Source organism: Leptonotus elevatus, chromosome 10 (genome assembly GCF_054856555.1).
Source record: "Leptonotus elevatus isolate MCC_2025b chromosome 10, RoL_Lele_1.0, whole genome shotgun sequence".
Lineage (NCBI taxonomy): Eukaryota > Metazoa > Chordata > Actinopteri > Syngnathiformes > Syngnathidae > Leptonotus > Leptonotus elevatus.
In genome coordinates, this window is record NC_141248.1 from 4,874,906 (window position 1) to 4,902,302 (window position 27,397).

At 41.6% G+C, this 27,397-nt stretch overlaps 2 protein-coding genes across 2 annotated transcripts; both read right to left on the reverse strand.

Annotated features, from left to right (window-relative positions):
* Positions 1 to 387: 387 nt before the first annotated feature.
* Positions 388 to 18,827, reverse strand: ell2 (elongation factor for RNA polymerase II 2). The gene is made up of 12 exons (XM_086087315.1): positions 18,576 to 18,827; positions 16,458 to 16,505; positions 11,255 to 11,379; positions 11,005 to 11,168; positions 7,678 to 7,937; positions 7,410 to 7,534; positions 7,092 to 7,164; positions 6,386 to 7,019; positions 4,642 to 4,714; positions 4,186 to 4,357; positions 4,026 to 4,070; positions 388 to 2,377 (listed from the first exon to the last, which is right to left on the reverse strand). Exons 1-12 carry the CDS (start codon positions 18,747 to 18,749, stop codon positions 2,261 to 2,263), a joined length of 2,010 nt encoding a protein of 669 aa, XP_085943441.1. The 5' UTR covers positions 18,750 to 18,827; the 3' UTR covers positions 388 to 2,260.
* Positions 18,828 to 22,835: 4,008 nt separating this feature from the next.
* LOC147166809 (globoside alpha-1,3-N-acetylgalactosaminyltransferase 1-like) lies at positions 22,836 to 27,126 on the reverse strand. The gene is made up of 4 exons (XM_086085961.1): positions 27,086 to 27,126; positions 26,524 to 26,755; positions 25,862 to 25,924; positions 22,836 to 25,450 (listed from the first exon to the last, which is right to left on the reverse strand). Exons 2-4 carry the CDS (start codon positions 26,555 to 26,557, stop codon positions 24,507 to 24,509), a joined length of 1,041 nt encoding a protein of 346 aa, XP_085942087.1. The 5' UTR covers positions 26,558 to 26,755; positions 27,086 to 27,126; the 3' UTR covers positions 22,836 to 24,506.
* Positions 27,127 to 27,397: the final 271 nt, after the last annotated feature.

Sequence of the window (27,397 nt, forward strand, 5' to 3'; positions counted from 1 at the left end):
AAATATTAGTATGGAAAACATTTGTAGGCCATAAATATAAGAGTACATACGGTAGTAAAAGTTGTGCGGTGTCGTGACATGCCGCCAAGCTGATATTGTGCCGTTTGCAACCTCAAAATGTATGTCGGGAGCACCGAGAAACACATGCAGTCTGTTAGGATTTAGTACATTTCTGACTATGCAATCATTATGCTTTCCTGTATGATCATTACAAGAAGCAGATAAATACAGCATTTTTGGGAGGGAAATGGTCACAAAAGCAATGCTTTTATTGAGCATGCTAATGAATATTTGATGTAATATACAGTAATAACACTAAGCATTTTATAAACACTCACAGGGAACCGGTCCATGTTCAATTTACAGTACACAATGGAAGACAATTCCTTTAGGTAAAACCAAGTGGATTTTATTGAAACGTCTTGTACATTTTCAGTTGGGCAGGATCAGATTTCATTCAAAATTCACTTGATTTTTTATTATTATTTTTAACCATGGCAGAACACTGCCAGTGCTTGTTAATCTTTTGTTTCATTTAAGACTTGATGAATACCTCCTCAAACAAGAGGTCACGAGAACATTCCAAGCTTCATTTTTTTTGTTATTTATTTATTTTAATGAAAGCATCTCTTTGGTTGCTGGGGCGCCATAGGGTGCACATGTACACAATATAAACGTTTTTGCCTTCTGCATAGTTTCAGGTGGACCCAGCACAATGAACAGGGAAATAAAAGTGATGTAGATTCTAAGGGCCTATGACTGGCAGGCACCCTAGAAAACTTTTTGCAGCGTGAACTGGTGTGGACCAATGAATGGGATTTTTTTTCTTCTAGGGGGGCTCATTTACTAATCAGAAAGTCCTAGCCGATATAAGTGTATCAGAAAAATATTTAATTATCAAGATTGAACACAGGTTTTGTAAACGTTTCCCTTGTTAAAGACTCAAAAATATATTTTGATAGAATGCGTTCATTGAATAACCCCTATTAAGGATCAATGGTGGGCAGAACTCAAAATGATCAAAATACATTTGACCTGATAAGACATGTTTGTCGTGTGGTGGATGGGCTTGGTGAAGAATCACATCCACACATCAGAAGAGGCAAGTCAGAACCGACAAACGTCTCATTTGTTACTCCAGCCAGGTTGATCCCAAGTGCTCTGGCTGGTCAAACAATAGCAGCTTTTTTTTTTTCATATGATTTTCAGTTTTCAAGTTCTTTTTTTCTCCATTTTCTTTCTTTCCCCTCTCAATCACACACAATCATCCAGACTCACACTCATGCAGTTTGTAACCTTCCAGTCTTCACATCCCTTCTTGTTCTGCTTCTGACACACACGCACGCACATACATACACACACACACATACGCAGCCTTTTGCCAGGCATTTGTAGTTCTTCAGTATAGACAATGCACCAAAAGGGTGACCCTACACCAACATTGAGTGTAAACACCTTAAGGCACCCATAATACACCACAGACAACGTTGGTGCAGGGGGAAGACCGCCCCCTAGGAGGTTTTTACCTTTAGTTCCCTCTCAACACCCCGCATGGCCATTCCAACAGTTTACAATCCATATACACATCAGTTCACTAATTTCTCCATTTCGCATCCTTGCTGTTCTCGCGCTCGGCCCTGCGCCACGTGGCCTCCAACAGTGCGAGAAGTCAGCAGTGAGGCAAGAGAGACATTTTTGCCAAGAGATGATATCTGGATCTTATGTGCAAAATGGCTTCACAATGTCAAAACATATAAGGCCTATTATTTGTTTTGTTTTTTGCATTGTTTACCAAACGTTAAATCTTCTAAGGACTCTTTTGCACTACAAGTCCCAAAATAAATAGATCTTCTTTTTCTTAAATACAAGTCAATAGTTTCTTTTAAGCTAAAAATATTTCTAATTGCTGCAAGATAAAGTCTTTCAAAAGGAAAGAAGAGATGAAAAGTCCCCCAAAACACATGTGCTCTTCATGTAGCCCACACTTGTGAGAACCCCCCCCCCCCCCACTGGGCCTTTAAGAGAGAAAAGCGGACCAAAAAAATGGGAGCCAAAACTGAGGAGGGAAAGTAAGTCGACGTGGGACTCAACATGAAATCAAAGCTTGGAAAAGGAAGGAATGAAAGAAGGAAAGCGGGGAAAAAGGCAAAAAAGGAACCAAACCGTGGGGGTTTGAATAAATAAGAGCCAGTTGGACCCGCCCCCATTCTGGTTGGACCCTCCTTTCGCAATACTGATCAGTGACGTGGCGAGAGCACTCTCAGCACCAAGTCTGGGCTCGGCGCTGGTCAAAATCTGCAATCAGCCGCTTGATGTGCGCCAGCTTGTTATGCAGGTACTCGCAGCGCTGTTTGTCCACGTGGTAGTTTGGGCTGTGCTGGAATCACAACAGGCACAGAATGTCAGAGCATAACCAGTGCAGGGGTGAGCAAGGACAACAGGTCATGATGAAATATTACATATTAGTGGCTGAAAGGGCAACTGCAGAGAAGACTTTAAATTAACGCTTTTGGGGGAGGCCTGGTTTTGTACACAGTTTTATCAGTTCAAATAAAGGCTACTTTGTGTTTCACGTGCACAACGTACAGATAGTCAACGTTCTCAAAATCTGACAAATTTGTGCTTCTTGCCGGAAAAAGACACTTTCCCTCAGACAGCCTGTGAAGATTTTATACTGTTTTAATTTGATGTTGTACTGTAAGCTTTGGTGTAGCAGGTGATGTTTTTGCTAGCATTACTTTTCTCAAATTTACTGTGATTAAAAAAATAGCAGACATGGTTACATGAAAACAAAATTCAAATGAAAAGGATCACTGGTAAGAATAACTATATTTTCTGCCCTTCTTACATTTCACATTCAATTGTAACTTTAAAGTGGAAGTCAAACTTGACAATAATATGTTATATGTGACCTCACTTTTCTAAACATGACATTCTGATTAATATTATATTTGTGGAATATGAGTTATGAAGCAAAATCCAGACGTTTTTATCCATGTCAAGGGCCGGCCATTTTGCCACTCTCTGTCGACTGAACATTACAATGTTGTTCAGGGATCAGGCAACGACCAATCACAGCTCACCTGTTTTCTGAAGCTGTGCTGTGATTGGTTATTACCTGAGCCCTGAACAACATTGATGTCATTTTCAGTCGACAGCAACCCAACCCAATAGCCGCCTTTTGATATTGATAAAAACAGCTGGATTTTGCTGTTTAACTCACTAATGCAATATACCAGAATACCATATTTAGACTAGTGGGGCTACACAGAACATTATTGTCAAAACATTTGTTTGGGTTCAAATATATCTACATACATAAATTACAGTCCATACGTCAATGATAAATAATATAATAAATCCAATTTATATAATTTACACCTGTTCTGCAGATCGCTTTTACATTTTCTCAGTCGCTTTGGTACATTTCTCAGATCAGATTTGAATTTCTCAAAACTATTTGTTCAATTCCCACATTTCTGTCACCTGTGCACATAAAAATAATCAGGTTCTTATTTCTTGCCACATCCATGCAAATAATCATGTACAATTCTCTGCTGTTTTTGATTAAATTGCTTATATTGCTCAAATTTTATTATAAAGGGTCTCTATTGAATCGTCTTACACCCCACAAAAATTTGGCATGAGTTCATCATATATATTTTTACATGCAAAAACGGCTGAACAAGTTGTAATATGTTAGATAAACCAGTTTTGTGAAATAGTTTCTCACAAGTACACTACTGTATAAACTCTAAATCTTGTCAAAGATTGGTAAAGGCTTCCGTACCTTTCAAATTGCACATAAGCATCCATATGCATGTGAGTGAGTATTGTATGGGCGTATAATACAAGCAAATACCGGTATTATTTTTTTCTTTCCCCTTGAGCAGAAAAGAAGGAGGTGTCTATGAAGGATGATGTGCTTATTACAACAACACCATTGAAAAAAAAAAAGGGAGGTCACTATTGAGGAAATGCAATACGTATGTTTCGAAGAGCAATGTCACGATGTGGCTGCTTACTTGCTTCATCTTTTTGTACTCTTTCAAGACTTCTTCTTGCACTTTCTATAACATAAAATAAAAACACTCATAAGAACTCATGTGAACCAAGCTGCGTTCTTCTGCTTATATCAACCAGTAGTGTGTCACAAAAATGACAAAAAAAAAAAAGAAGGATGACCTGATACTCTTTGGTGCCCGGTGCCAGCTTGCGGCACTTGGAATCCAGCTGTGTGAAGCGTCGCGTGATCTTCTCCACACGTGCGTGCAACCGGCGGTACTCGTCGTACTCTGCATTGAAGTCGTTCTTGTAGCGCTGCCTCTGGTCCGTGGACACCAGTGCTGTGTACTTTCTAGAAAGCCAAAAAGGATGTGTCAGAGTTTCCGTGTTTAACTCAGTGATGGAATGGATTTGAATAACAGGTGTAAAACAGGAATTAAATGTGACGTGGCAAGATTCACCACAATGTAAAAATTAAGTCAAATTTGTGCAGACTGAAAACTCAAGACAGCTCTAACTTACACTTTGTCATAAGTTAATTTGTTTAATACTTGACACACCTGCCGCACTAAAACATGCACCCAGCTTTCATGTGAATGGACCATTTTGAAAGAAAAGTTTCTCAGGGCAACTTACATTTCATAGTCGGGGGCCTCGATTGTGGATGAGAAAACAGATTGGCCTCGATTCTTCTCTTTTTCTGGGTTGTCTGAAAAAAAAGTGCAAACTTAATGGTAGGCACTGAAAATCTTTTCAACCACGTACCTTAAATTACATGTGGCCAATGATCATAATTTACTCAGTGATCAGTCAACCTAATTAAGTACTATAAAAGCAAATTGAGTTTTATTGTTCTTACCAGTTGTTGTTTTTTTGATTTGTGCAATTAAAACAATTTAGACTTGGGTGTTGGCTAACCATTCGAATGCTTTTAATTTTCAAACCCAGGTGCTACTGCTCTTTTTTTCCCACACAAGCGCGGTCACGCCCAGATCTACAGCTCATACTGAACCTGGGTTGAACTCAAGCTGCTCTCTTATGAGGATTGCCATATTTATATTTCATTAAATTCACTTCAGAGGTTTGGATTTAGGAGGCTGTGAAAAGTCCCGTTTTATTGTGTGGATGCCATTTACAAGGTTGTTAAGGACAATATATTAGGGACACCTTGACTAAAAACATTTACCATTAAAAAGAAACCGGCTCATGAAAGCTTCCAGACATTTATGCTGACATGCATGTTTTTGGAATCTGGCAGGAAACGAGTACCCGGAAGAAGAAAAAAGGATGAGAAAAAAAAACATGCACGTGGCGACTCGACAATATTGAACGCCACACGGAAAGGCCAAAACTTACACTATACAATTCAATGACCTCTCATCTGTGAGTGTTAGTTGTCCAATAATGGATCAGTCAATGCTCAACAGTTTGAACAATTTTTAGACACTGAAATACAGTAAAGTTGCATCCAAACTTCAGGTTTTGACCTGGAGTTTATGGCTGTTCATAATTTAGCTTTTTGTGTTCTTTTACTGTCACAGGCCTGGCTGGCTTTGTTTTTTTAATTATTATTACCGGTATATAGTGTTAATGTTAGATACGGGCACAAAGCTTGTGTTATTCTGTTATCATATTCTGTGAGAGCTTTGAGCCAGCCACAAGCCTGAATTTTGATCTTGTTTCCGGTGAATTATTAAAGATGATGTTTTGGTTAAAAAATGTGAGGGAGTGGAACATGCACAGGAAAAAACGCTAACAGATGAACATTTGAGGTATGGAACAAGGTTATTTTAGTTAACAAAAACTAATGAAATAAACAAAAATTCCCAAAAAATGTCGTTAACAAAAAAACTAACAACTAAGGGCTTATGAAAGTGTGTCACACAGAGGTGACGTCATCTAGCAGCAGCCAATAGAAAAGCACCTTCAGATAACGTTGCTCCTAGGCGACAATCTTGCGTGCTTGAATTTTGGCTTCAATGGCTCAGTTTGCCTGCTTTTTCATTTAACCTCAGCCAAAATGCAATGCAAGATAAGTGTGTGTGTGTGTGTGTGGGGGGGGGGGGTTTCCATTTTACCATGGTGTTTATTAGATATTGCACACAAGTAATACACTTTTTTTTAAACAAAAACTAATACTGAAACAAACTAAAAGTAAGCATTTTTTCAAATACCGGTAAGGCGGTGACTAAAACTAATAAAAACTAACAGAACTGCACTGAAAACCTGTCATTTAAAACTAACTGAATTTAAACAACAAAACTAAGAAGGAAATAAAAACTAAAATGAAAATTGCAAAACTATAATAACCCTGGTATGGACTTTCAAATACGCAACGGACAGACGTAAGCCTTCGAGAAGGTAATCACTCAAAACTCACCTCGATATGTGTGAGGATTCTTGTCCGTAACTTCTCTTCTTTCTTTTTTCGATTTTGGACTTTCCTTCACCTGCTCGACTACGCTTGGAGAACTGTTGCTGCCCCGTTCTGTCCGTTTCCCTTTGTCTCGCTGGCGATCCTTGTCTTTGTGCTTTTTGGACTTCTTCTTGAACTTCATGTTGTCACTGGTAGACAAGGTAGGGCTGCTAATCACAGTGGAGGTAACAGTGAGGGAGGCGCAGGGTGGAGGGCTCGGTGATGCCGCCGGGATTGGGGGCTGATAACGCTGCAGCAAGGCTTTTTCAGATGACAAGGGACTTGGCGAAGGGTCCCTGCAGGAGGAACTCTGGTCCAAAGGCAGGTCCTGGGTGCCGCAGCCATCCGGTGTGCTGGGGGAGTTGGAGCTGGAGGCTGGGCTAGGCTGCTGGTGAGAGGGAACGGGGAGGTGGCTGGGAGGGCCCAAGATGACATTGGAGGGCAGAGAAGAGCATTTAGCACCCGGGCTTCCGTCAGCCTCACGGCGGTCTGAGGATGATGAGGATAAAGATGTGGCTGGCCCACGATTGCTGAGGTGAGAGATACGGGCTTTCTTTGGCGCCAAAGGATCTATAAAGTCAAAATCTGGCTGGCGTTTCTGCAAAGGGGAAACATATTTTGAAGAAGGTTGGAAGTGTGTGTGCGTGAGAGTGATTGAAGAGAAAAATACCCGTGGGGATGAAGGTAAACTGTCTTTGGGAGAGCTGTTTGAAGAAAGCGCCTCAGTAGGAAGACCAAGTTTGCTGTTGAAGAATGAAAAGATGACAGAAATAATATTGGCTGTGTTATACAAAAAAAAAAATTATTATAAAAGGCGCACACTAAACTACATCATAAACATCAGTAACGAGAACTGGGCCATATAAATCATTTAATTCCAGGCTTCTGGATTGCAATTAGCATAAAAAGCTGAGACCCTTTCAAACTGGCAGTTTAGATTGGATGTTATTTATATGTTAGACAGGTGAGATGGTGAAACAGAAATTACCGAGTCAGGATACGCTCCACTTGGGTCTTCTCATCTTCAGAGTAGCCAGGCCAGTCTCTCTGGACGTCACGGTAAACAAAGTCCTTCAGTGAATATGTGTTGTCTTTGGGGTTAAGGTTTGCCACCTGTTTTCAAAAGAAGTTTCAAGTTTAGCTATGACTGCATGAAAACGGCAAGAAACTGAACATATCCTGTGGTGGACACACATCTGCGCATGCAAATGGTGTTCAGCAAAGAGACGTTCAAAACCCATGACACATTACGACACCTGTTGCAGGCTGGTCCCCAAGGAGTTCCGGTCCTTCTGGTTGATGCCGTCCCGCTGCAAACGAGCAAGCACTTCCAGCTTCTTGTAGGACCTTAGCGCCAACAGGTGAACGATACGGTCCCGAAACGGCCGCTGAGAAACGGGGTTGTTGGAGAGGCACTTGCGGATTGTATTGGCTGGGTTGATGGGTGTTGATCGTTTGCGCTCTGGGACAACCTCCGGTGTTGACAGTGCTGGTTTACGGACATGTACTTGCTTTCCTGGGGAAAGTGAGTTTATTATTACCCACATAGGGGGACATTCGCAAGCTGCTCTAGATGCCATGACATGAGTTGTGTATGACTTACTGAAACCAGCAAATGTATCAACTTCTATCAAGCCTAAAGCCTGGAATTAAGTACGGATAGCTAAATCTTGTGTAAATTAGAGGTCAATGACTTCAGAAATTACACTCCAAAATAAACTGCAGTGGCTTGTTTTAGAAAAGTAATTGGAATAGAAAGGTCTAGGAGATGATGCTGAGCCTGCTGCTACAGACTGGTGCTTAGGCATTATGAAATTCTAAAGCTCTTCATGAGATTAAGACTAGTAAAAGGGAATACTCCCCCTCTTCCTCTATGTCAAAAAGCAGAGACTGAGGAAACTAAGTGGTAAGATTTAGTTTAAAAAAATAAAATAAAACAAAGAATAGTTTGTTGCCTTAAGCTGTAGCCACCATTTAATTAAGATGTTTAATGCGCCACTTTAATTTTCAATTGGATGCCCATTCTACAAACAAGCAGCTTCTAACAAGCTTTCCCCCCTTTTGTCAGAGTTTCCTCACATTCCCCATTTTCCATCTTGCCTTGTTAATGCAAATATCTCCCCAGAGCCCCCACAAACAAGCTGGAGGAGTTTACGCTTGTTTAGTCGATTGTATGGACTGCTCTTAAATTGTGGTGCTGGTTTCTCCATCATGGAAATGAATGAGCTTCATCCTTAGTGTATATACAGTTAAACCTTGTTTTCACAGGTTAATAAGGAGGGAGGGGTAATTGTCCGTTAAATAGAAATTAACTTATTTTTATTTATTTATTTTTTAAAATATTTTTTTTAATGGTAGTCAACCTTAAACATTTCTTGACAATAATAAATGTTACATGTAAAATAATTTTATTTATTAATTTATGTTCATCCAAACTTTGTTGGTGCTTGGAGTGGCGGTGATAATTGCATTGTTTCAAGGGCGAGGTTAGCACTTTAGCTTCTATTTTCCACCTGTTACGATTGGAGACACTACAAAAATCAGAACAGTATAGCATTTTCGAGACGTGTACATGACGGCGCCCGAATAAACAACAGCCATTGATAAGAATAGTTAGATAAAATACACCACTAGCAACACTAAACTAATGCCAATGAGGGGATTGTCGCCCCTTGCCAACATGACCGCCATGCAGGCGCATCTGTTAGCCTATCCCAGTCTGTACTGTCTAATTCTGTGACAACAGCAGCACAACCGACAAACACGTGTGCCAGTCTGTCTGGTGATTGAGCCAGAACGCTAGTAAATAACAGTGGCCAAAACTGGACTTCTTTGTTCTTCCTTTAACTCAAACCACAAAGGTTAGGAAACTAAAGAAGAAATCCTGTTTATAAATCAAAACAATATTCTCACGTCCAGTTTTATATTCCACAGATCTTGTGCATTCAAACATCACATGTATTAGTAACGCGTCATTGCTTGTGTTTCAGTCCTTGTAGATGATTTGCCATGTTATCCATTGTCATAAAATATAACAGTCAAAGAAATGTAAAACCTACATGTCAATCTGCGTCTTAAAGCACACCGACGATATATTCTTTCAATAATGAGATAACCATCTTGATAATGTTGCTCGACTGTTCAGAGTTAAAGCCCAAGACTGTAATGTCAGGAATGTGATGACAAAAAACAATGGCATTCTAACACCTGCACAGCCAGCCAAACTCTTTAAAGGCATCCTCTAAAAACTCATGAAGACGTTGGGCCCTGTGTTTACTAGGGGTGGAAACGATAATCGTTTTTTGATGCATCGATTGTTGTATTAAAAAGATTCTGAATCAATCCAGGGTTGTTAAAAATTGATTTTAAAAGTTTAAATAAAAAAACTAAAAGCCACTGTTGCATGCTGCATATTGCACTTTCAAGTATTAAAATACAGGTTATGCTCAGATTTATACATTTAAATAATTTTTTTGTAAATATATTGTTATAGGAGAAGTTAGACGTTAGTTAAAGCAAATGCGGCCATTGGCACTTTTTGAAATTTGTGTTAACACTATTGTAAACAAGGTTGCCATGACACTTTAATAAAAGTCAGTGTGAAATATAAATCCTTGCTCTTCCTTGAGTTCTGCAATTGTTTTAAAAAAGTACCAGTGTTTTACATGGACTGTAAAATGTAAGCCGATGTAGCGAATTGGAATCGAATCAAATCGTGAGGTACCCATAGATTCGCGCCCTTAGTGTTTACTTGTATTTATATAAGTATTTTCCTATTTTTTCTGCTCAGGATTTTCAAAAATGAGAAATGATTACATTTTTCAATGCATCACTGATTGGAACGAGAGATACAATATAATGCCATGAACATTTGTTGACAGTGGCTATTGTACAATTCTAGCACAACATATCCTCAGTGTCTTCTTTGATCTTGAGCGGTGAAGTTACTCTAGATAAATGGCAGCACGAGCAAAAATAATTTCTTGGGCAAGTTGTAACAACAATGGTTGAACATTATATTATATGGAACTAGAGGTTTTAAAACAAAATGTAAAAGGGAAAAGTACACTTAGCTGAACTAACTAAAATAATTAAGCAATAGGTTTTGTTGTCCAACCTGTGCTGAGTTGATTTTAAGTTACATGACAGTTTATGATAGCTATGATAACTATTATTAAAGTTATTTATTCATCTTTAATGAGATAAAGAGAAAACGCGCCTAGACATGTTTGTAAAGTGGAAGGAAACCATTAATTTAAGAGCAGACCTGGTTGTTTGTAAGCTGTACATGCTTCAGACATGCAGCATTTGGCAGGTGGTGTGTCAGTGAAACATAAATGGATTCTTCTACCTTTGGCCCTCCTCAGTCCAACGGTTTTAATCTAGAAAAGACTGACTTAGTCAGTAGCCGTAAAAGCTTTGAATAGAGTCAGGCGGGTCAGCTTCAACCTATTCAGTCCCTGGAAAAGGGGGTGGGTTTCAAACAGAGCGGACAGCAGATGATTGGCTGTAGAGTCAAACTACAAGAGCTACAGAAACCTGTCGGTTTTTAGTCCGAGTGATGAAGAATTGAAGGGCCTTGCCTCTGTACCGGCCCCCAGGTTTGATGACTTTGGTCCCACGTTCACGCGTGTCCTCCACAGCTTGGGTCATGCGCTCACGGGTCACCTGGTAGGAGTCATTCGTAGCGCATATTGTGACCTTGTCCTGTACTGTCGCCAATAATGCAAGGTGAGAGGCCCCTGAGCTGTAGACAATGAGACATGTGTGGGAAAGGTGAACAAGCCTCTGGCATGCTGTCGTGTCGTAGGACAAGAAGAGTTCAGCCATTACCTGGAAACATACTGATGGATGCAATCAAAACTTCCCTGAGGGTTGTCTTTGCCAACATTAGACAAGTAGAAATCAAAATTGTGGGAAGCATCAGAGGAAGAATCTGTCTTGGGTATTTTAATGTGCTGAAAGAATCCACACAAATGTACTTCAGAAAGTCCAACATGAGCCAGTTATTTCTAATAGGACTTATTTTAAACAATGAATAATAATAAACTAGTATGTTTACCTGAGAAAGGTCAATGAATAGCTGTTTGTCACTGTTCTTTGTTAATTAAATATAAATTCAGAAGTATGCTCTGACACTGGGCCAATTGTTCTGCCTCATGCCAAAGCACGGTTAGCCTGTTGCGCTCGTTCGTGCGTGCCAAAACACATTTACAGCCGTCATCATTTTGTCATACACTCCAACATTACTGGAACTTTTGCAGTAAACAGTTATTAATAACTGGGTGGAGGATGGATTAGATAACGCCTTTGCACGCCTTTGCGTAAACAAATTGTTTAATTCACCTGTTCCAACCATGCAGCAGCCAAGGAAGTGTACCATGCTTGAACATTGCATTGAGAGCTCAAACGAAAAAATGGGAAAAGTCCTTTCAGCGTTATGATGTGCTCTAATTCAGACGCAATTCCTGCTAGCTCTCAATATTGTATTTAAATCAGGAATGGCAAAATTCATGGATAATTGTACTTTAACTTAAAGTGTTAACTCATCGATTAATCGCAAAAAAACAAACAAACAAACAACAACAAAAACGCATTAATCATGTAGTAACGCATATTAATCACACTATTAATTTTGGCCGCAAATGATCCTTTAGTTTGACAGCGGATGGATACGTTAAAGGTAGCACAGGTTGTTTTTGAGCAGTAAACATAACTACATGCTTTATATTAAAGCATTTAATAAATGTTTGCGCATGACATTCAGGATATTTGTTCATGTCAAACTATTGGGGTGTTTTGTTCCATTTTAAAGTATGCAAGTAATTAACTGATTAGAACAAGATGAGGATGAGAGTGTGCAGTTGATCAAAACATTTTGAAGACGTCCTCATAACATTAAATGTCGAAAGAATTAACAGAACAGGTGGTGCTCTTCAAATTTGGTGGGCAAAAAAAAAGTTGATAAAAGCTTTTTTAATTAAGCGATTAATCGTCCGTCCGTCCGTCTTCTATTCCGCTTATCCGGGGTCGGGTCGCGGGGGCAGCAGCTTTAGCAGGTAAGCCCAGACTTCCCTCTCCCCAGCCACTTCAGCCAGCTCCTCCGATGGGATCCCAAGGCGTTCCCAAGCCAGCCGTGAGACGTAGTCTCTCCAGCGTGTCCTGGGTCGTCCCCGGGGCCTCCTGCCGGTAGGACTTGCCCGGAACACCTCCCCAGGGAGGCGCCCAGGAGGCATCCGAACCAGATGCCCCAGCCACCTCAACTGGTTCCTCTCAACGTGGAGGAGTAGCGGCTCGACGCTGAGTCCCTCCCGAATGACCGAGCTTCTCACCCTATCTCTAAGGGAGAGCCCGGCTACCCTGTGGAGGAAACTCATTTCGGCCGCTTGTATCCGGGATCCTGTTCTTTCGGTCACGACCCACAGCTCATGACCATAGGTGAGGACAGGAACGTAGATCGACCGGTAAATCGAGAGCTTTGCCTTTCGGCTCAGCTCCTTCTTCACCACAACGGACCGATACAGCGTCCGCATCACTGCAGACGCTGCACCGATCCGTCTGTCGATCTCCCGCTCTAACCTACCCTCACTCGTGAACAAGACCCCAAGATACTTGAACTCCTCCACTTGGGGCAGGACCTCATCCCCGACCCGCAGAGGGCACTCCACCCTTTTCCGACTGAGGACCATGGTCTCGGATTTGGAGGTGCTGATCCTCATCCCAACCGCTTCACACTCGGCTGCAAACCGCTCCAGCGAGAGCTGGAGATCACGGCTTGAAGAAGCCAACAGCACCACATCATCTGCAAAAAGCAGAGATGCAATGTTGAGGCCACCAAACCGGACCCCCCCGACACTCCGGCTGCGCCTAGAAATTCTGTCCATAAAAGTTACGAACAGAATCGGTGACAAAGGGCAACCTTGGCGGAGTCCGACCCTCACAGGAAACAAATTCGACTTACTGCCGGCAATGCGGACCAAACTCTGACATCGGTCGTACAGGGACCGAATAGCCCGTATCAGAGGGCCCGGTACCCCATACTCCCGAAGCACCCCCCACAGGACTCCCCGAGGGACACGGTCAAACGCCTTCTTCCAAGTCCACAAAGCACATGTGGACTGGTTGGGCGAACTCCCACGCACCCTCAAGGATCCTGCTGAGGGTGTAGAGCTGGTCCACTGTTCCACGGCCGGGACGAAAACCACACTGCTCCTCCTGAATCCGAGATTCAACTTCCTGACGGATCCTCCTCTGCAGCACCCCCGAATAGACCTTACCTGGGAGGCTGAGGAGTGTGATCCCTCTAAAGTTGGAACACACCCTCCAGTCCCCCTTCTTAAAAAGAGGAACCACCACCCCGGTCTGCCAATCCAGAGGCACTGTCCCTGATGTCCACGCGATGTTGTAGAGACGTGTCAACCACGACAGCCCCACTACATCCAGAGCCTTTAGGAACTCCGGGCGAATCTCATCCACCCCCGAGGCCCTGCCACCGAGAAGCTTTCCAACTTCGACTTCGACCCCAGAGATAGGGGGGCCCACCTCAGAGTCCCCAGACCCTGCTTCCTCAAAGGAAGGCGTGTTGGTGGAATTGAGGCGGTCTTCGAAGTATTCTCCCCACCGATTCACGACGTCCCAAGTCGAGGTCAACAGCACCCCATCTCCACTATACACAGTGTTAATGGCGCACTGCTTTCCTCTCCTGAGACGCCGGATGGTGGACCAGAATTTCCTCGAAGCCGTCCGGAAGTCGTTCTCCATGGCCTCACCGAACTCCTCCCATGTCCGAGTTTTTGCCTCAGCGACCACCGAAGCCGCATTCCGCTTGGCCAGCCGGTACCTGTCAGCAGCCTCCGGAGTCCCACAGGCCAAAAAGGCCCAATAGGACTCCTTCTTCAGCTTGACGGCATCCCTTACCGCTGGTGTCCACAAGCGGGTTCGAGGATTGCCGCCCCGACAGGCACCAACCACCTTACGGCCACATCTCCGATCGGCCGCTTCAACAATGGAAGCACGGAACATGGTCCATTCGGACTCAACGTCCCCCGCCTCCCCCGGGACAACGGAGAAGCTCTGCCGGAGGTGGGCGTTGAAACTCTTTCTGACAGGGGATTCTGCCAGACGTTCCCAGCAGACCCTCACAATACGTTTGGGCCTGCCTGGTCGGACCAGCATCTTACCCCGCCATCGGAGGCAACACACCACCAGGTGGTGATCAGTTGACAGCTCCGCCCCTCTCTTAACCCGAGTGTCCAACACATACGGCCGCAAATCCGATGACACGACTACAAAGTCGATCATCGAACTGCGGCCTAGGGTGTCCTGGTGCCAAGTGCACATATGGACAGTCCGTGACGAGCACATAAGTCCAACAACAAAACACCGCTCGGGTTTTGATCGGGGGTGCCGTTCCTCCCAATCACGCCCCTCCAGGTCTCACTGTCATTACCCACGTGAGCGTTGAAGTCCCCCAGCAGAACGAGGGAGTCTCCGGGGGGAGCGCTCTCCAGCACACCCTCCAAGGACTCCAGAAAGGGTGGGTACTCTGAGCTGTTGTTCGGTGCATAAGCACAAACAACAGTCAGGACCCGTCCCCCCACCCGTAGGCGGAGGGAGGCTACCCTCTCGTTCACCGGGGTAAACCCCAACGCACAGGCGCCTAGCCGGGGGGCAATGAGTATGCCCACACCTGCTCTGCGCCTCTCACCGTGGGCAACTCCAGAGTGGAAGAGGGTCCAGCCCCTCTCGAGAGGATTGGTACCAGAACCCAAGCCGTGTGTGGAGGTGAGTCCGACTATATCTAGTCGGAACTTCTCAGCCTCGCACATCAGCTCGGGCTCCTTCCCTGTCAGAGAGGTGACATTCCATGTCCCCAGAACTAGCTTCAGTAGCCGAGGGTCGGACCGCCAAGGCTCCCGCCTTTGGCTGCCACCCAACTCACTGCGCACCTGACCCCTTTGGCCCCTTCCACCGGTGGTGAGCCCATGGGATGGGGGACCCACGTTGCCTTTTCGGGCTTAATCGTGATTAATCAAAATTCTAAGATGTGATTAATCAGATTTAAACAAAAAAAATTTGACTGCTCTAATTTTAAGGTTAAAATATCATTATGGTTTGAGAGCTTTATATACACAATACTGTTGGATTAATTTAACACAAAAAATAGGGCAGCTGTGGAATAAGATGATATCAGGAAGTGGTGGGCTAAAAAAAATAATAATTGTTGAGCACTGTTAGTTTACTTTGTCAAACATTTCGGAAGCAACAGCCGTACAGCGTCTGAATAAGCTGTTGCCTCCTGAAAGTCCACATAATATTGCTAGACCAGTCTTTCTCAAATAGGGGGGTGGGCACCCCCAGGGGGTTCCCGGCAGGAGGGTGTACTTACAACAAATTTATAGGCAAATTATACTTTTTATAGTCATGAGAGGTGGCGTGGGGCGCGTTTGTGCTAGACAGACGTTTGTCCAGTATGTTTGCACACATAGGAAATATATAAAAATCTTCATAGATTATTATATTTGCTTGTGGGGTCTTTGGCCAAGTGTTGCTTTTCCAAACAAAAATGTGATTTTTTTCCTTTTTTTAAAGATCTCACATTATGAGTTTTGTGCCGGTCAATAAAGATCCGAAAACTTAGTTAGGTGGTTTAGTGACAAAGAGGAATGCTGTATATCATTATCACGTTGATTAAACATTAAATTGTTTTTTTATTCACCCATCCATTCTTCTAAATATACATTATAGAAAATTATTTTTTCATTCAAGTTTTGAAATGAGAGGACTGTTGAATCTTATTTTTGGGTATTTGTCCCACATAACATTTGTTGCATAAATACTCCATAAATAAGCACAACCATCTTTAGTTACTGACTACTAATAGCATAGATTAGTGCTAAAACAGAAGCAGTAAGTAGCTGATTAACTTAACTAAGCAAGAGAATGAATGAAGGAATATGTGCCGTTTCTGGTTCTATATAGCATTACCAATTTACCAAATACATGGAATTTTATCTAAACACTAATAGATTCTTACCCCTTGGAGTCCCTTGAATTGTATTGTCGGCCGCAAAGAGGATACATTCTGTGAAAGTTAAGAAAAATGCAATTAAATGCAGTGCAACATCACACAACAGTACAATATAGATGACAGAGCCTTTCCAGTCAGGCTAGTAACACAAACACAAATTTAGGAAAACCAGCATTTGACTGCCACGGAGTAAATTGAAACATCTTGATGCAGCAGCAGAGCCTTAGGGGCCTGTCGCACCAAGAAGACCATGAAACAAAACGTTTTTTCTGGATATTCTGCATTTTAGAAAATAAATCAACCCCAAAATTAGGCATTATGCTACTGATTGTTACATATTGTCAAAGCAAGGCGCTGAATATATTTGACAGAGGCTATTTCTGAAAAGCTTGTTGTTTTATATAGGTTTTTGTGTGTAATTGGACTGGTGTCGACTGCCACAAATATGCAGACTTCATGCTGCATTACAGAGTAGGTTAGGACAGAGAGGCATTGGACTCCCAGCTGAAGCAAAGACTTACATCAACAAATTTCTGCGGAATCTGCATTTCAAAATGTATACAACAGCATCTCTATATGACTTGCCATCTCCTAAAAAGACCAATGTTTACCTTAAATGACACAGAAAGATGAGATCCACGTCATGGTTGTTAAACTTCTACTCCCCAAGCCACTGACCGGCTCCCTCCCCCACCATTACACGCACCAACCAGTTCTGATCACATTTCAGATCACCACAGAAAGACAAAGATAGCCAGCCTCTGTAGCACTGGTTCAGCTACAACACACATTGCCCAGAGGGCAAGAAACAAAAAGCAGGCAGGTTTGGCTGCTCAGTCAGCAAGAGATGGCAAGCGGCTCCAACACAGCGTGCACACCGACATCACCACATCCAATTTGTTTGGGAGCAGTACAATGAGGCGGGGGGGCATAACACTGACTCTCAGTGTTATGTAACAATGTTGTTGTTGCCAAAGTTGAATTCAGGTAGACTTCAGGCACCTACAACTCAGACTGTGCAGTTCTGATCACCTGTGTCATACCTTGGTGATGTAACACTGACTGTGTATGGTCCAAGATTAGCAAGTTAAATATATCTCCAGTTATGCAGTGCAGCAGTGTCCTAAGTTTAACCCAAATAGCACACCAAGTTTTGCCGAAATAGCACACTAAGTTAACAGATTCTTCTGCCAAGATCAGGGGTAATACTAAACACACAAGGTAAACATTTTTGTCAAAATGTAAGGTAATGTAAATTTATTCTTATTGTAAACTAAATGCTCACTTTTGTAGATCTACAGATAACACACAACCAACAGCCTCCTCTTCTCCTGACATGCAAAATAATTTCAATGACTCAGCAAATGCAGCAAAATGAAGCATTTTTCCAAGTAAAGCCCAGAAGCACTTGTCACTCATCTTACCTCAAAAGTGGTAACATGTCAGTTAACGAGAACTGAGCAGCCTGGCTTTAAATCTTATTCTGCAAGGTTGCTTTTAAAAATGTAAATATGTAACTTTTTGTCTAAAACTTTGGCCCATATGGCAAACTGGCTCGACATTCTCCAAGTTGAACGAGCTGAAATGTACATTAAGACTTACTTCATCAACCCCACAATTAACCTCGTTACACTAATTAGGTTAAATAAATTAACACGGGTAACAGTTTTCATTTCGAGCTACAGGGTGACACCCTCGTGTTAATGACATTATAATTTGTCTAAGTTCGTAAACATTACTACATTAGTTTTTCTAGGAAAATGGCAAGTAAAGAAAATGCACTACAGTAGTCTGTCGAGCACAGCACTAAAGCTTCTCACTAACAGATTGCTAACGAAAGCTTTTCGAAGTGTCATAGTTTACAACAAATTTTCTTGGTTAAACAACGTTTGTCAGTTCTTAAAACTCAATCGGCACAAATGTCCAAAGACGGATTCGTCGTTCGCCGTTGATTAATTTAACGACCCAAGACTAAAACGGTTGAAATTTGAGCGTTTAGTTTCGCTTGCCAACAACTGAGCTAACGCGAATAGCTTATAGCAGTGCGTGGCAGTTCAGGCTTCCCAAAGTCTCAAGCCGAAGCCGGTGGTCATTTTTTAGTCGAAGCGAAGAAATTTCACTCACCTTGCAATTTTGGTAACTCTCAATCGCTCTCAGTGCCGTCTCGGTCAATTTAACGTGCAGAACGGTAACTCTGTCTGCGCTTTGTTGGCCACAATTTAATCCGTACCTCTCATCCTCGGAGAGCGCCGCCATGTTTAGCAACCCTCCACCATCGTCCCTCTGAGGCAGCAGCATTTAGCACACCGGTTCCCCTCTCAGCCCTGAGCGGCCCGGGGAGGGACTACAGATGCTCTCGCCGACTGCCTCCTCTCGATTGGTTGTTACTTTTTCACTTGTATGCTGCCACACTAGCCACTGTTGCTGCGTTAGCAAGCACCCGTGCTTTTCCTTATTTTGTGCTGTATGTACTATAATCGTGAGCATACAACACCTCTACTAACTGTTGTAGGTCCCCTGTTTTGAACTATTTCAAATGGATTTCAATGTAAAATAAGTAGTTTCACAATATAAGTGTAAACAATCCTTCCCAAACTTGCATCTTGGTGAACTAGTGTTTTGCCTACTAGTAAAACCGATTATTACCTACTGGGGATGCTTTATTGAAGCCTCTAACAGTGCACTGGTGTTAAACTCAACGCCCGAGGGCCAGATCAGGCCTGCCACATCATTTTATGTGGCCCACCAAATTTCATGTTTCTTAGGAAAATACTACAATTGCAAAGACTTCTTTCTTAGTAACATTGAGATATTGCAAGTATTTTTGTTACCAGTCCCCCATTTAAAATACATTGAAAAATAGTACAATATATAGTTTATAAACTACAGTATAGTTCAAAACTAGCTATCTCATAAATGTGTTGTGTAACTGTTAATATAAGGTGATCATACATTTATATTCATTCTCAGTCATAATGGCCATAACTACGATGTGGCCTACTGGCCTGCGAGAAAAATGATTTGGACACTGCTGCTCTACACTCAATAGACCAGACTCTATTTTTGAAGAGTTTTTCCAAATAATCAACATTAATTAATTAAACATTGGATTTTATTGTTCACTATTTATCAAGTCGAGCATTGGTGCATTTCATGCATTCATTGTAAACTCACTCCGCGTGACAAACAATGCAATATGATGTGCTTTCCTTTTGTGACAAGTCATAATATGAGGTATGCACAATGGGCACCAGCCCTCTCCCAGGCAGTGAATTGCACCTTCACTATCTGTTGGTAGCAGCCCCCCAATGCAAGAGATTAGGGCAGCGTGTTTTGGTGTGTCATAGCCTTAGCCTGGGTGTGGAAAGACCTCTGTGAATCCAACAGATTAACAAGGATCTTCACCCCACCCAACCCATGACAAGTCAATGCAACTTTATTTATACACAGTAGCACATTTTGTACGTTAGGCATCTCAATGTGCTCCGCTCAACCCAAACACAACACCTAAAAGTATTTACAAACAGAACCGCTGAGGACATTCGCAACACAGAGAACAAAAGTAGCTTGTTAAATATACTAAATTAACATACGTTGACAACATTTAAACGCATTTCCCAACAAAATATTTAAAGACATTTAAAAGCAAAGGAAGAAAATAAGCTAAAAGACCGTATAGTGAAATAGATTGTAAAAATGCTTAAACAACCTTAATCAAAGGTATGGCAGAAAAAAAGTTTTTCACTTGAGTTTAAAAGCAGTTAAACTTGCAGCTGACTTCACTTCAGCTGCCAATTTATTCCAATAGCATGCAGCATAACAGCTAAAAGCCACTGCACCGTGTTTGCTTTGAAATCACTCAAGGGATTTAACTTACATAGACTGAAGATTTATACGAGTCAATCACACTTCCTTTGACCTTGGAGGATTAAGGGACTTGCTCTTTGTTCTCAAATCCAGTGTTGCTATGTCAACAGGTGTGTCACAAATGCTTACATGTGTTTAATGCGGATCCTGATTGAATGGCAAACCCTTAAAAAGAAAATACACTCATCATGAGTAAATAAAGCCAATTCCAACCCTGGGTGATGTGCACAAATCTCATATAGTATTATGTTATCTATCTTGTCAGAGCCATCAAATGCTTACTTAACTGACACTAATGCTTCAGTTGGTTTACAGCATAGTCCGAAATCGTCCCATTTCCTGTAATGTGCATGCAGGTTTTATTTTATTTTTATTTTTTTAATGCATGCTAATACTGGGTATTTAATTCCAGGGGTCTTCTGGTTTATCTCACAGGTTGCCTGTCGTGCAAACAATTAAATAGGTCTCATTGATTTTAGAGTGTTTTTATTTACAGAAGCCCAAAGTGTCACCTGGTAGAAGCTTAACAACACTGCAGAAGTTAAAATGACTCACTCTTTGTTTAAGGTTAAGCATTAAGCACAGAAAGGCTATCAGCAATTCAACTGTGAAGTTTAGTCTGTTTATGTGGAAGGAGTGAGTTCACTTGTTTTCAAATGCAGTTCATATATTTGTGCAAAAGCTATTTATGTCAGGATTAAATGATCTATGATGCAAAGTTACCCTTTGTTTGGCAGAACCTGTTTTTCAATTTTGCAGTTTAAATAGAACCAAGAAGCCAATTTCGACATTTGCTAACTTCTTCTGTTGAAAGATGAGACATGACAAGATGACAAGTTCTCAGCTATCCTGTAAAATGAGTAAGTGTATACAGGAATATGAATGAAAAGCTCTATAATGGTTAACTGTCATCTTTTGTCATGCTTACTGTCTACTGTTTGCACCTTTCCCCCTGTCAAGTAAAACTAAAATACTGTTCCAATTCCTGTTTCATTACATTTTTTAACCTTTCTCTAATGAATTAAGCGTATTTATTTGTAGTCGTGACATTTGTGTCAAGATATCCATTCTCTATGCATCGCGTCATAAGCTGCTGCCAATGGGTTCCTTAACCTCATGAAAACCACATGACATGGATTAAAGCAATAATTCTTTAAACTGCTTTGCAGTATGCCATGAAAGGGTGTACTCAGTATGGATCCGGTAGGCTGAAAGACATAAAACGGCCTGTGTGTGACAATTTAAATGGGAATCGGGTTCTTAGTGTGATCTGAAGTTCACTTCCAACTTCATTCCACGTGGCGATCTGGCCCTGAGGACACATTCTCTTGGCAGTGAGAAGGAACCATCTGCTGTGTTTAAACCCTCCCATTACGACTGTAGCACACATGGAAACAAATGCAAACTGGAGGGATGTCAGTATAGGAGAAAGTGTAGCAGATTTATTTCTTGCCATCAATCGCCATTTACCCTTTTTTCCTCTTTCAAGAGCGGGCAAGCATTTTATTGAAAAATTCCTCACCAGTACCACCACCATAGTTAGTCAAAACTAGTGTTGTCAAAATTAAAGCGTTAAGAGATTAATTAATCATAAAAAAATATCGCATTAATCATGAATTAACGCAGATTAATTGCACTATTAATTTTGACCATAGATTAGCCTTTAGCGTGACAGTGGATGGCTACGTTTGTGTTTGAGCAATAAACATAATTTCATGCATTAAAGTAAAGCATTTAATGAATGTTTGCAAATCACATTTAGAATATTTGTTCATGTAAAAATATTGGGGCACATTTTTTTTCCCATTTTAAATGATGCAAGTCATTAACTGATTAGAAAAAGAGGAGGATGAGCATGTGCAAAAATGTTGAAGACGTCCTCATAATATTAAATGTCAAAAATAATTAACACATGACCGGTGTTCTTTAAATTTGGCGAAGGAAAGATGTTGATGAAAAAGCCTTTTTTATTAGGCGATTAATCGTGATTAATCAGAATTCTAAGATGTGATTAATCTGATTTTAAAATTTTAATCGTTTGACAGTTCTAGTCAAAACACAGCAGCTGATAAACACGTGTAGCCTGGAGGATCAGCATCGCAGTGTATCTAGTATTTCCCCCACTCCACCTCCCACTTGGTATTTAAAGACCTTGACAGAGCAGTGTTTCCAGTTAATGATTGTCCATTGAGGGGGTAAGTGTGCACTGACACTGCTGACTCTTATCGCCACTGACCACAAAGCCACTAGAAGAGTATCTGCACAGCTGACATTAATAGAGAGAGCAGTTCTTCTTTTAAAGGGACATTTCTCTTTTTTTACTCTTTGGTTAATAAACAGCGAGACAGAGTAACAACAGTAGAAATGGGTTTCTAAATGAGAACCAGAGTTTGCTTCATTTGTTGACTTGCAAGTTCAATAAAGACAACCTAAATATGTGATTTCCCTGTGTTTTTACGCCATATGGTGCATTCGTAAAATGGTAGATCCCACTGAAAAAATATACAGTATACTATACAGTATGTGCCTGTTTTTATTGGTTATACTAGAATTGCAATATGACACAAATAGTATGGTAAAAATGTTAAGTTTACTGTCACGACTGCCTTTACAAACAAAACAAAACACTAGCTTATTTTTGTCATTAGCCAGGTTTATAGTGTAGGGACATCCCGTTAAACGGGACAGTCTCATTTTGAGCCTTGTGTCCTGAGTCCCGGCGGATTTCACCAACCCCATTGTTTTGTCCTGTATCTGTGTATGTCCCATCCCCTTATTTTCCCTTCTTTTTTTCCCAGTCAGCAAACCAATTGTTTGGTCCATGTCTATATCAAATACCGAGTTGTTATAGCGATTCATACAGCTAATCTAACTACATCTAACCGCTAACAGGCATGTTTTCATCATACCGGTGTCAGTACCAGATGTGATCGGACTGCCAGATTGTGTCGGGGTCGCCTACCGATGACGTCACGCTACAGGATTGGTTGGAAATTATCCTGTTGACGTCCAAACATCGGAAAGAAAATATTAAAGATGTCATTTAAATACCACAATGTATGGACTAAAATTGTAAAAACACAAATAAACTTAAAAATATAAAGGCAAGATATATTTAATAAATAATAAAATAGATTTAATAGATACACAAATACAGAAATTAATTGCCTGACATGTGACAAATATTGTCAGTTTAGATTACTAATGTGTTGGTATTATCTTTTATATCATTTTTGTGATGATGTGTGAATAGCTAAAAAAGAAACCATACCGAAGTGAACACATCTGAATCTTGCATTTCGTTAGCGCTGCTTACTGACGCCATCGGCAAGCACGAAAGTGCTTCAATCTATTTCATTATTTCTTCAATTTTAAAGTATCCTGCTTTTATATTCTTGGGTTTATTTACGTTTTTACAATTTCAGCCCATACATTTTGTTATTTAAATGACAACTTTAATATTTTCAAATGTTTTGACCTCAACCGGATTTTTTTTTTTCCATATAACCTTGTTGAACAATTGTAAACGGATAATTTCCAGCCAATCCTGTAGCGTGGCGTCATCAGTAGGTGACCCCGGTAAGATGTGGCAGTTCGATCACATCTGGTACCAACACCAGAACTAGATACTACTTCCTGCTTACATGTCTAAGAATCATGGGAAATATAGTCTTAATATAGCCTAATAGTGCGGTCATCAGTCAGACCCAATGCAAGCTGAGCCTTTCTTGCGGCATATTTCCAATGTTACAAGCAGGACCGGCGCAAGCTAAAGCGTAGGCTAGCCAAAGCTAAAGCATAGCATAGCATGCTAAAGCACAGCCAGCTTTCCACTCGGTGCTGCGACCGAGCAAAAAAGTTTGGATAATGGTGAGCACTGTTGAACTGTCAACCAAGATAGCATTTAGCATTAACTAACGCAATAACACAACCGAAGTCACTAGATTCACTAGCGAATAAATTTGTTCTAAATAGTTCCTGATGAGAATCGTATATTTGATTTTCTGCCAAATTGTAGTGTTCCAATTTTTTATTTTGAAAATCTGGTCACACTGTGAACGTGTATATGTTTGAGAGGAGAACAAGTTTTGATCTCATAAACTCCCAAACAGACCAAATCCAACATTTTCAAGCAGCAGTGAATACTGTACATTACTAAAAAGAAAGAAAGAAAGAAAACACATCAACTCAACACCGATACTTCTCCCTCTTCTCAGCATCAAAAGCCTCACATTGCCTTCCCAATGAGACCAGCCTCTTCTCAGGCACGTCCACAGCCAGTCCCGAATCCCACCAGTTGTACTCTGGTGAAAGGACGCAGGTTGGCCGGTGAGTGATCAAGTATCGGTTCAAGTAGCTCTCTTCTTGGCCGCTGGCCATGATGCCATTAGCCTGGTCCTTCAGAATGAGCAAAGAACAACTGAGAGCCATTCTGTACACATCGCGAACCAGCCCACCATAGAGCTCAGAGGTGTAGTAGTAGTCACCTTCATCCTTCTTCACGTAAGCTGACGAGTCTTCATCCTTTTCATAAGGAAGCGCCTTCCGTGGCTTGCCATAGAGTTCGGGGTGCAAGGTGGCAACCAGGTCACCAAGTATTTCTTCTTCCACAGGAGCCACAAACTCCTGGTCAATATCAGCACAGAAAATGTACTCAACCTCCCTGCCAATTCGGTTTTTGATGGTGTCAGCTAAAATGGGCATACGGCGATAGACCAGCTTGTCCCAGCCTGGAAACTCCGCAACAGGAAGCACCTTCAACTCTCGTCCAGGCCCCAACTTGATGGGAGGATCCAACGTGCGAGGGTTATCAATGAGAATATAGTAAGTGACCATTTGACTGGGGAGGAAGTAGATTTCTGCTGAGGAGATGAAACGTCTCACGTGTTGGGCATATGTTCCCACTACTAAAGTTAGCAGGCCTATCCGGATTTCTTGCTGTGCAAATTCAGCCCTTCTCCTTACTGAGTCGCGGTTGTCACCCCAAACTAAAGGAGCACCCCAAGGAGTCTCCACAGGGGTTTGTAGTGCTGCCTTGCTGTTCTCCATTTCTGTCCGCTCTTCTCCCACGGAGCGAAAGTAAGGATGAGGGGACTTCACGTTGCCACCAGCCTTACGCCCATGAAGGAAGTCTGAAGAAATAAAACACACTTAATTAAAGGGGAAGGCAACCAAAACATTTTCATTACAATATTTTCTATGCAGCCGGCCTACTTTAAATACAATATTCAGATTCATATTGCATTTGTGGAATATGAGTTAAGCAGCAAATTTCACACATTTTTATCCATCACATCGGCCGGCCATTTTGTCACTTGCTGTCAACTGAAAATAACATCACAGCTGCTTAGGGCTCAGGTAATGACCAATCACGTTTCACCTGTTTCCTGAGTTTGGTCATGAGACATCCTAAGACGCTGAGATGCTAGTTTTACTCACCATTGGACCACTGTGCTGCCTAAAGTTTAATTTCCCCTTGAGGGAATATGATGAGTATGAATATATACAGATTTAGAGTTGAGCAAACTCCCCCGCACACTTACATAGGATAATGCACAGTAGAACACAGTACACAAGCAGCTGTATCCTGGACACTCTGATGGCTCCTGTTTGGATGATAAACACAGAAATGTGCACATTTTACTCAAGAGGCTGCAGATTGGAAAACAAAGTGCAATGAAAGCAACTATATAGTTGCTGGGTTGTTCACTCTGGTCTTCAGTGGAATGAAAAGAATGTACTGCTCAAGATATGCCTCCCCATGGAAATGTGGCATGCTGCATCAAACGACATAACCATCATGGCGTTGATGCTCTATTGTACTCAGTTTAGCAAACGACTTGATGTTCGTATGATGTTATAAAGCAAACATTTTATGGTTAATGTTTTATCTAAAATTCATTGAGTAGTTCATTAAGTCGAGTCTAAATGTGATTTAGTTGTTGCAGAGAGTCTGAGAACAAAACACAAAAGCCCAGTTAAGTAAATGCAGACGTGTTTTTTGAGCAGTCAAATGATTGAATGCGCAAACGGTCTTGAACTAATCAAACATCGAAAACATCTCATTTGATTCCTTCACATGTTTCCAGCAGATTACGTGCTGTTCGTACTGCCTCGCTTTTATACGCGTGCAGGTCAAGCAGATTTGATAGAAGTCGAGGAGGTGGTGCAGAGCGGTGACGGATAAGGCTCAGGTTGTACTGACCTGTGGCTGTCTTGCAGAATGGGAACAGCGCCATGCTGTGACCCGCTGGTGGATAAACACACACACGCTTTGCCAAAATCTCTCTTTCTATCCACACTGTGTTTCTCTGGAGCTCTATAAAACGTGCAACTTTCTGCTTATTTTCCTAACTCTTCCTCTTCTCTCTTTGCACGCTCACTTTTTTTTCCCTCTGCCGAACGTTCTCCTCCCCCATTTCCTCAAGACTCAGTTTCTGCGGCGAAACAAAGAAACCATATGTAGGCTATGTGGAATCTGGGCAATGAAAACAAGTTGAGGAGCTAGAATAATGTGAGGGGGTAACGATTTGATAGTTGGAGTACGAGAGAAAAATGCACGAAAACTGAGTGTTAACTGTGTTTTTTTGGTATGACCACTAGATGGTAGGAGACACCAAAAGCTTTGCTGTGGTCGCATTTAGTGAGAACTATTCTATTTAAAACAACATATATTTATTATTATTTTTGTAGCAATACGGTAATTTGGGCAACTGAAAAGCAAGCCTGAGTCACGTGATCACGTGACGTAGGCAAATTGTCAATACCAAAGAGAGCAGAAGATGACCCAGAAAGACAGAAGCAGATGATTATCTGTGGCGGCCCCTCGAGGTTATAGGCCAAAAGGGAGAAAGACGTGTGTAGCACCGTGCGCCTGGTGGTTAACACGTCTGTCTCATTGATGTACAAAACACAACAACGTCAAAAACACGCAAAGAAAGAAAGAAAGTATACCAAAAAAAACAAAGAGCTAAACAAAACAACAAAGCTAAAAACAGCAGCAAATGCAAAAACAAAACAAATAACTGAACCAAACAACACACGACTAAACACAACAAACTACAATCAACAGCAAATTA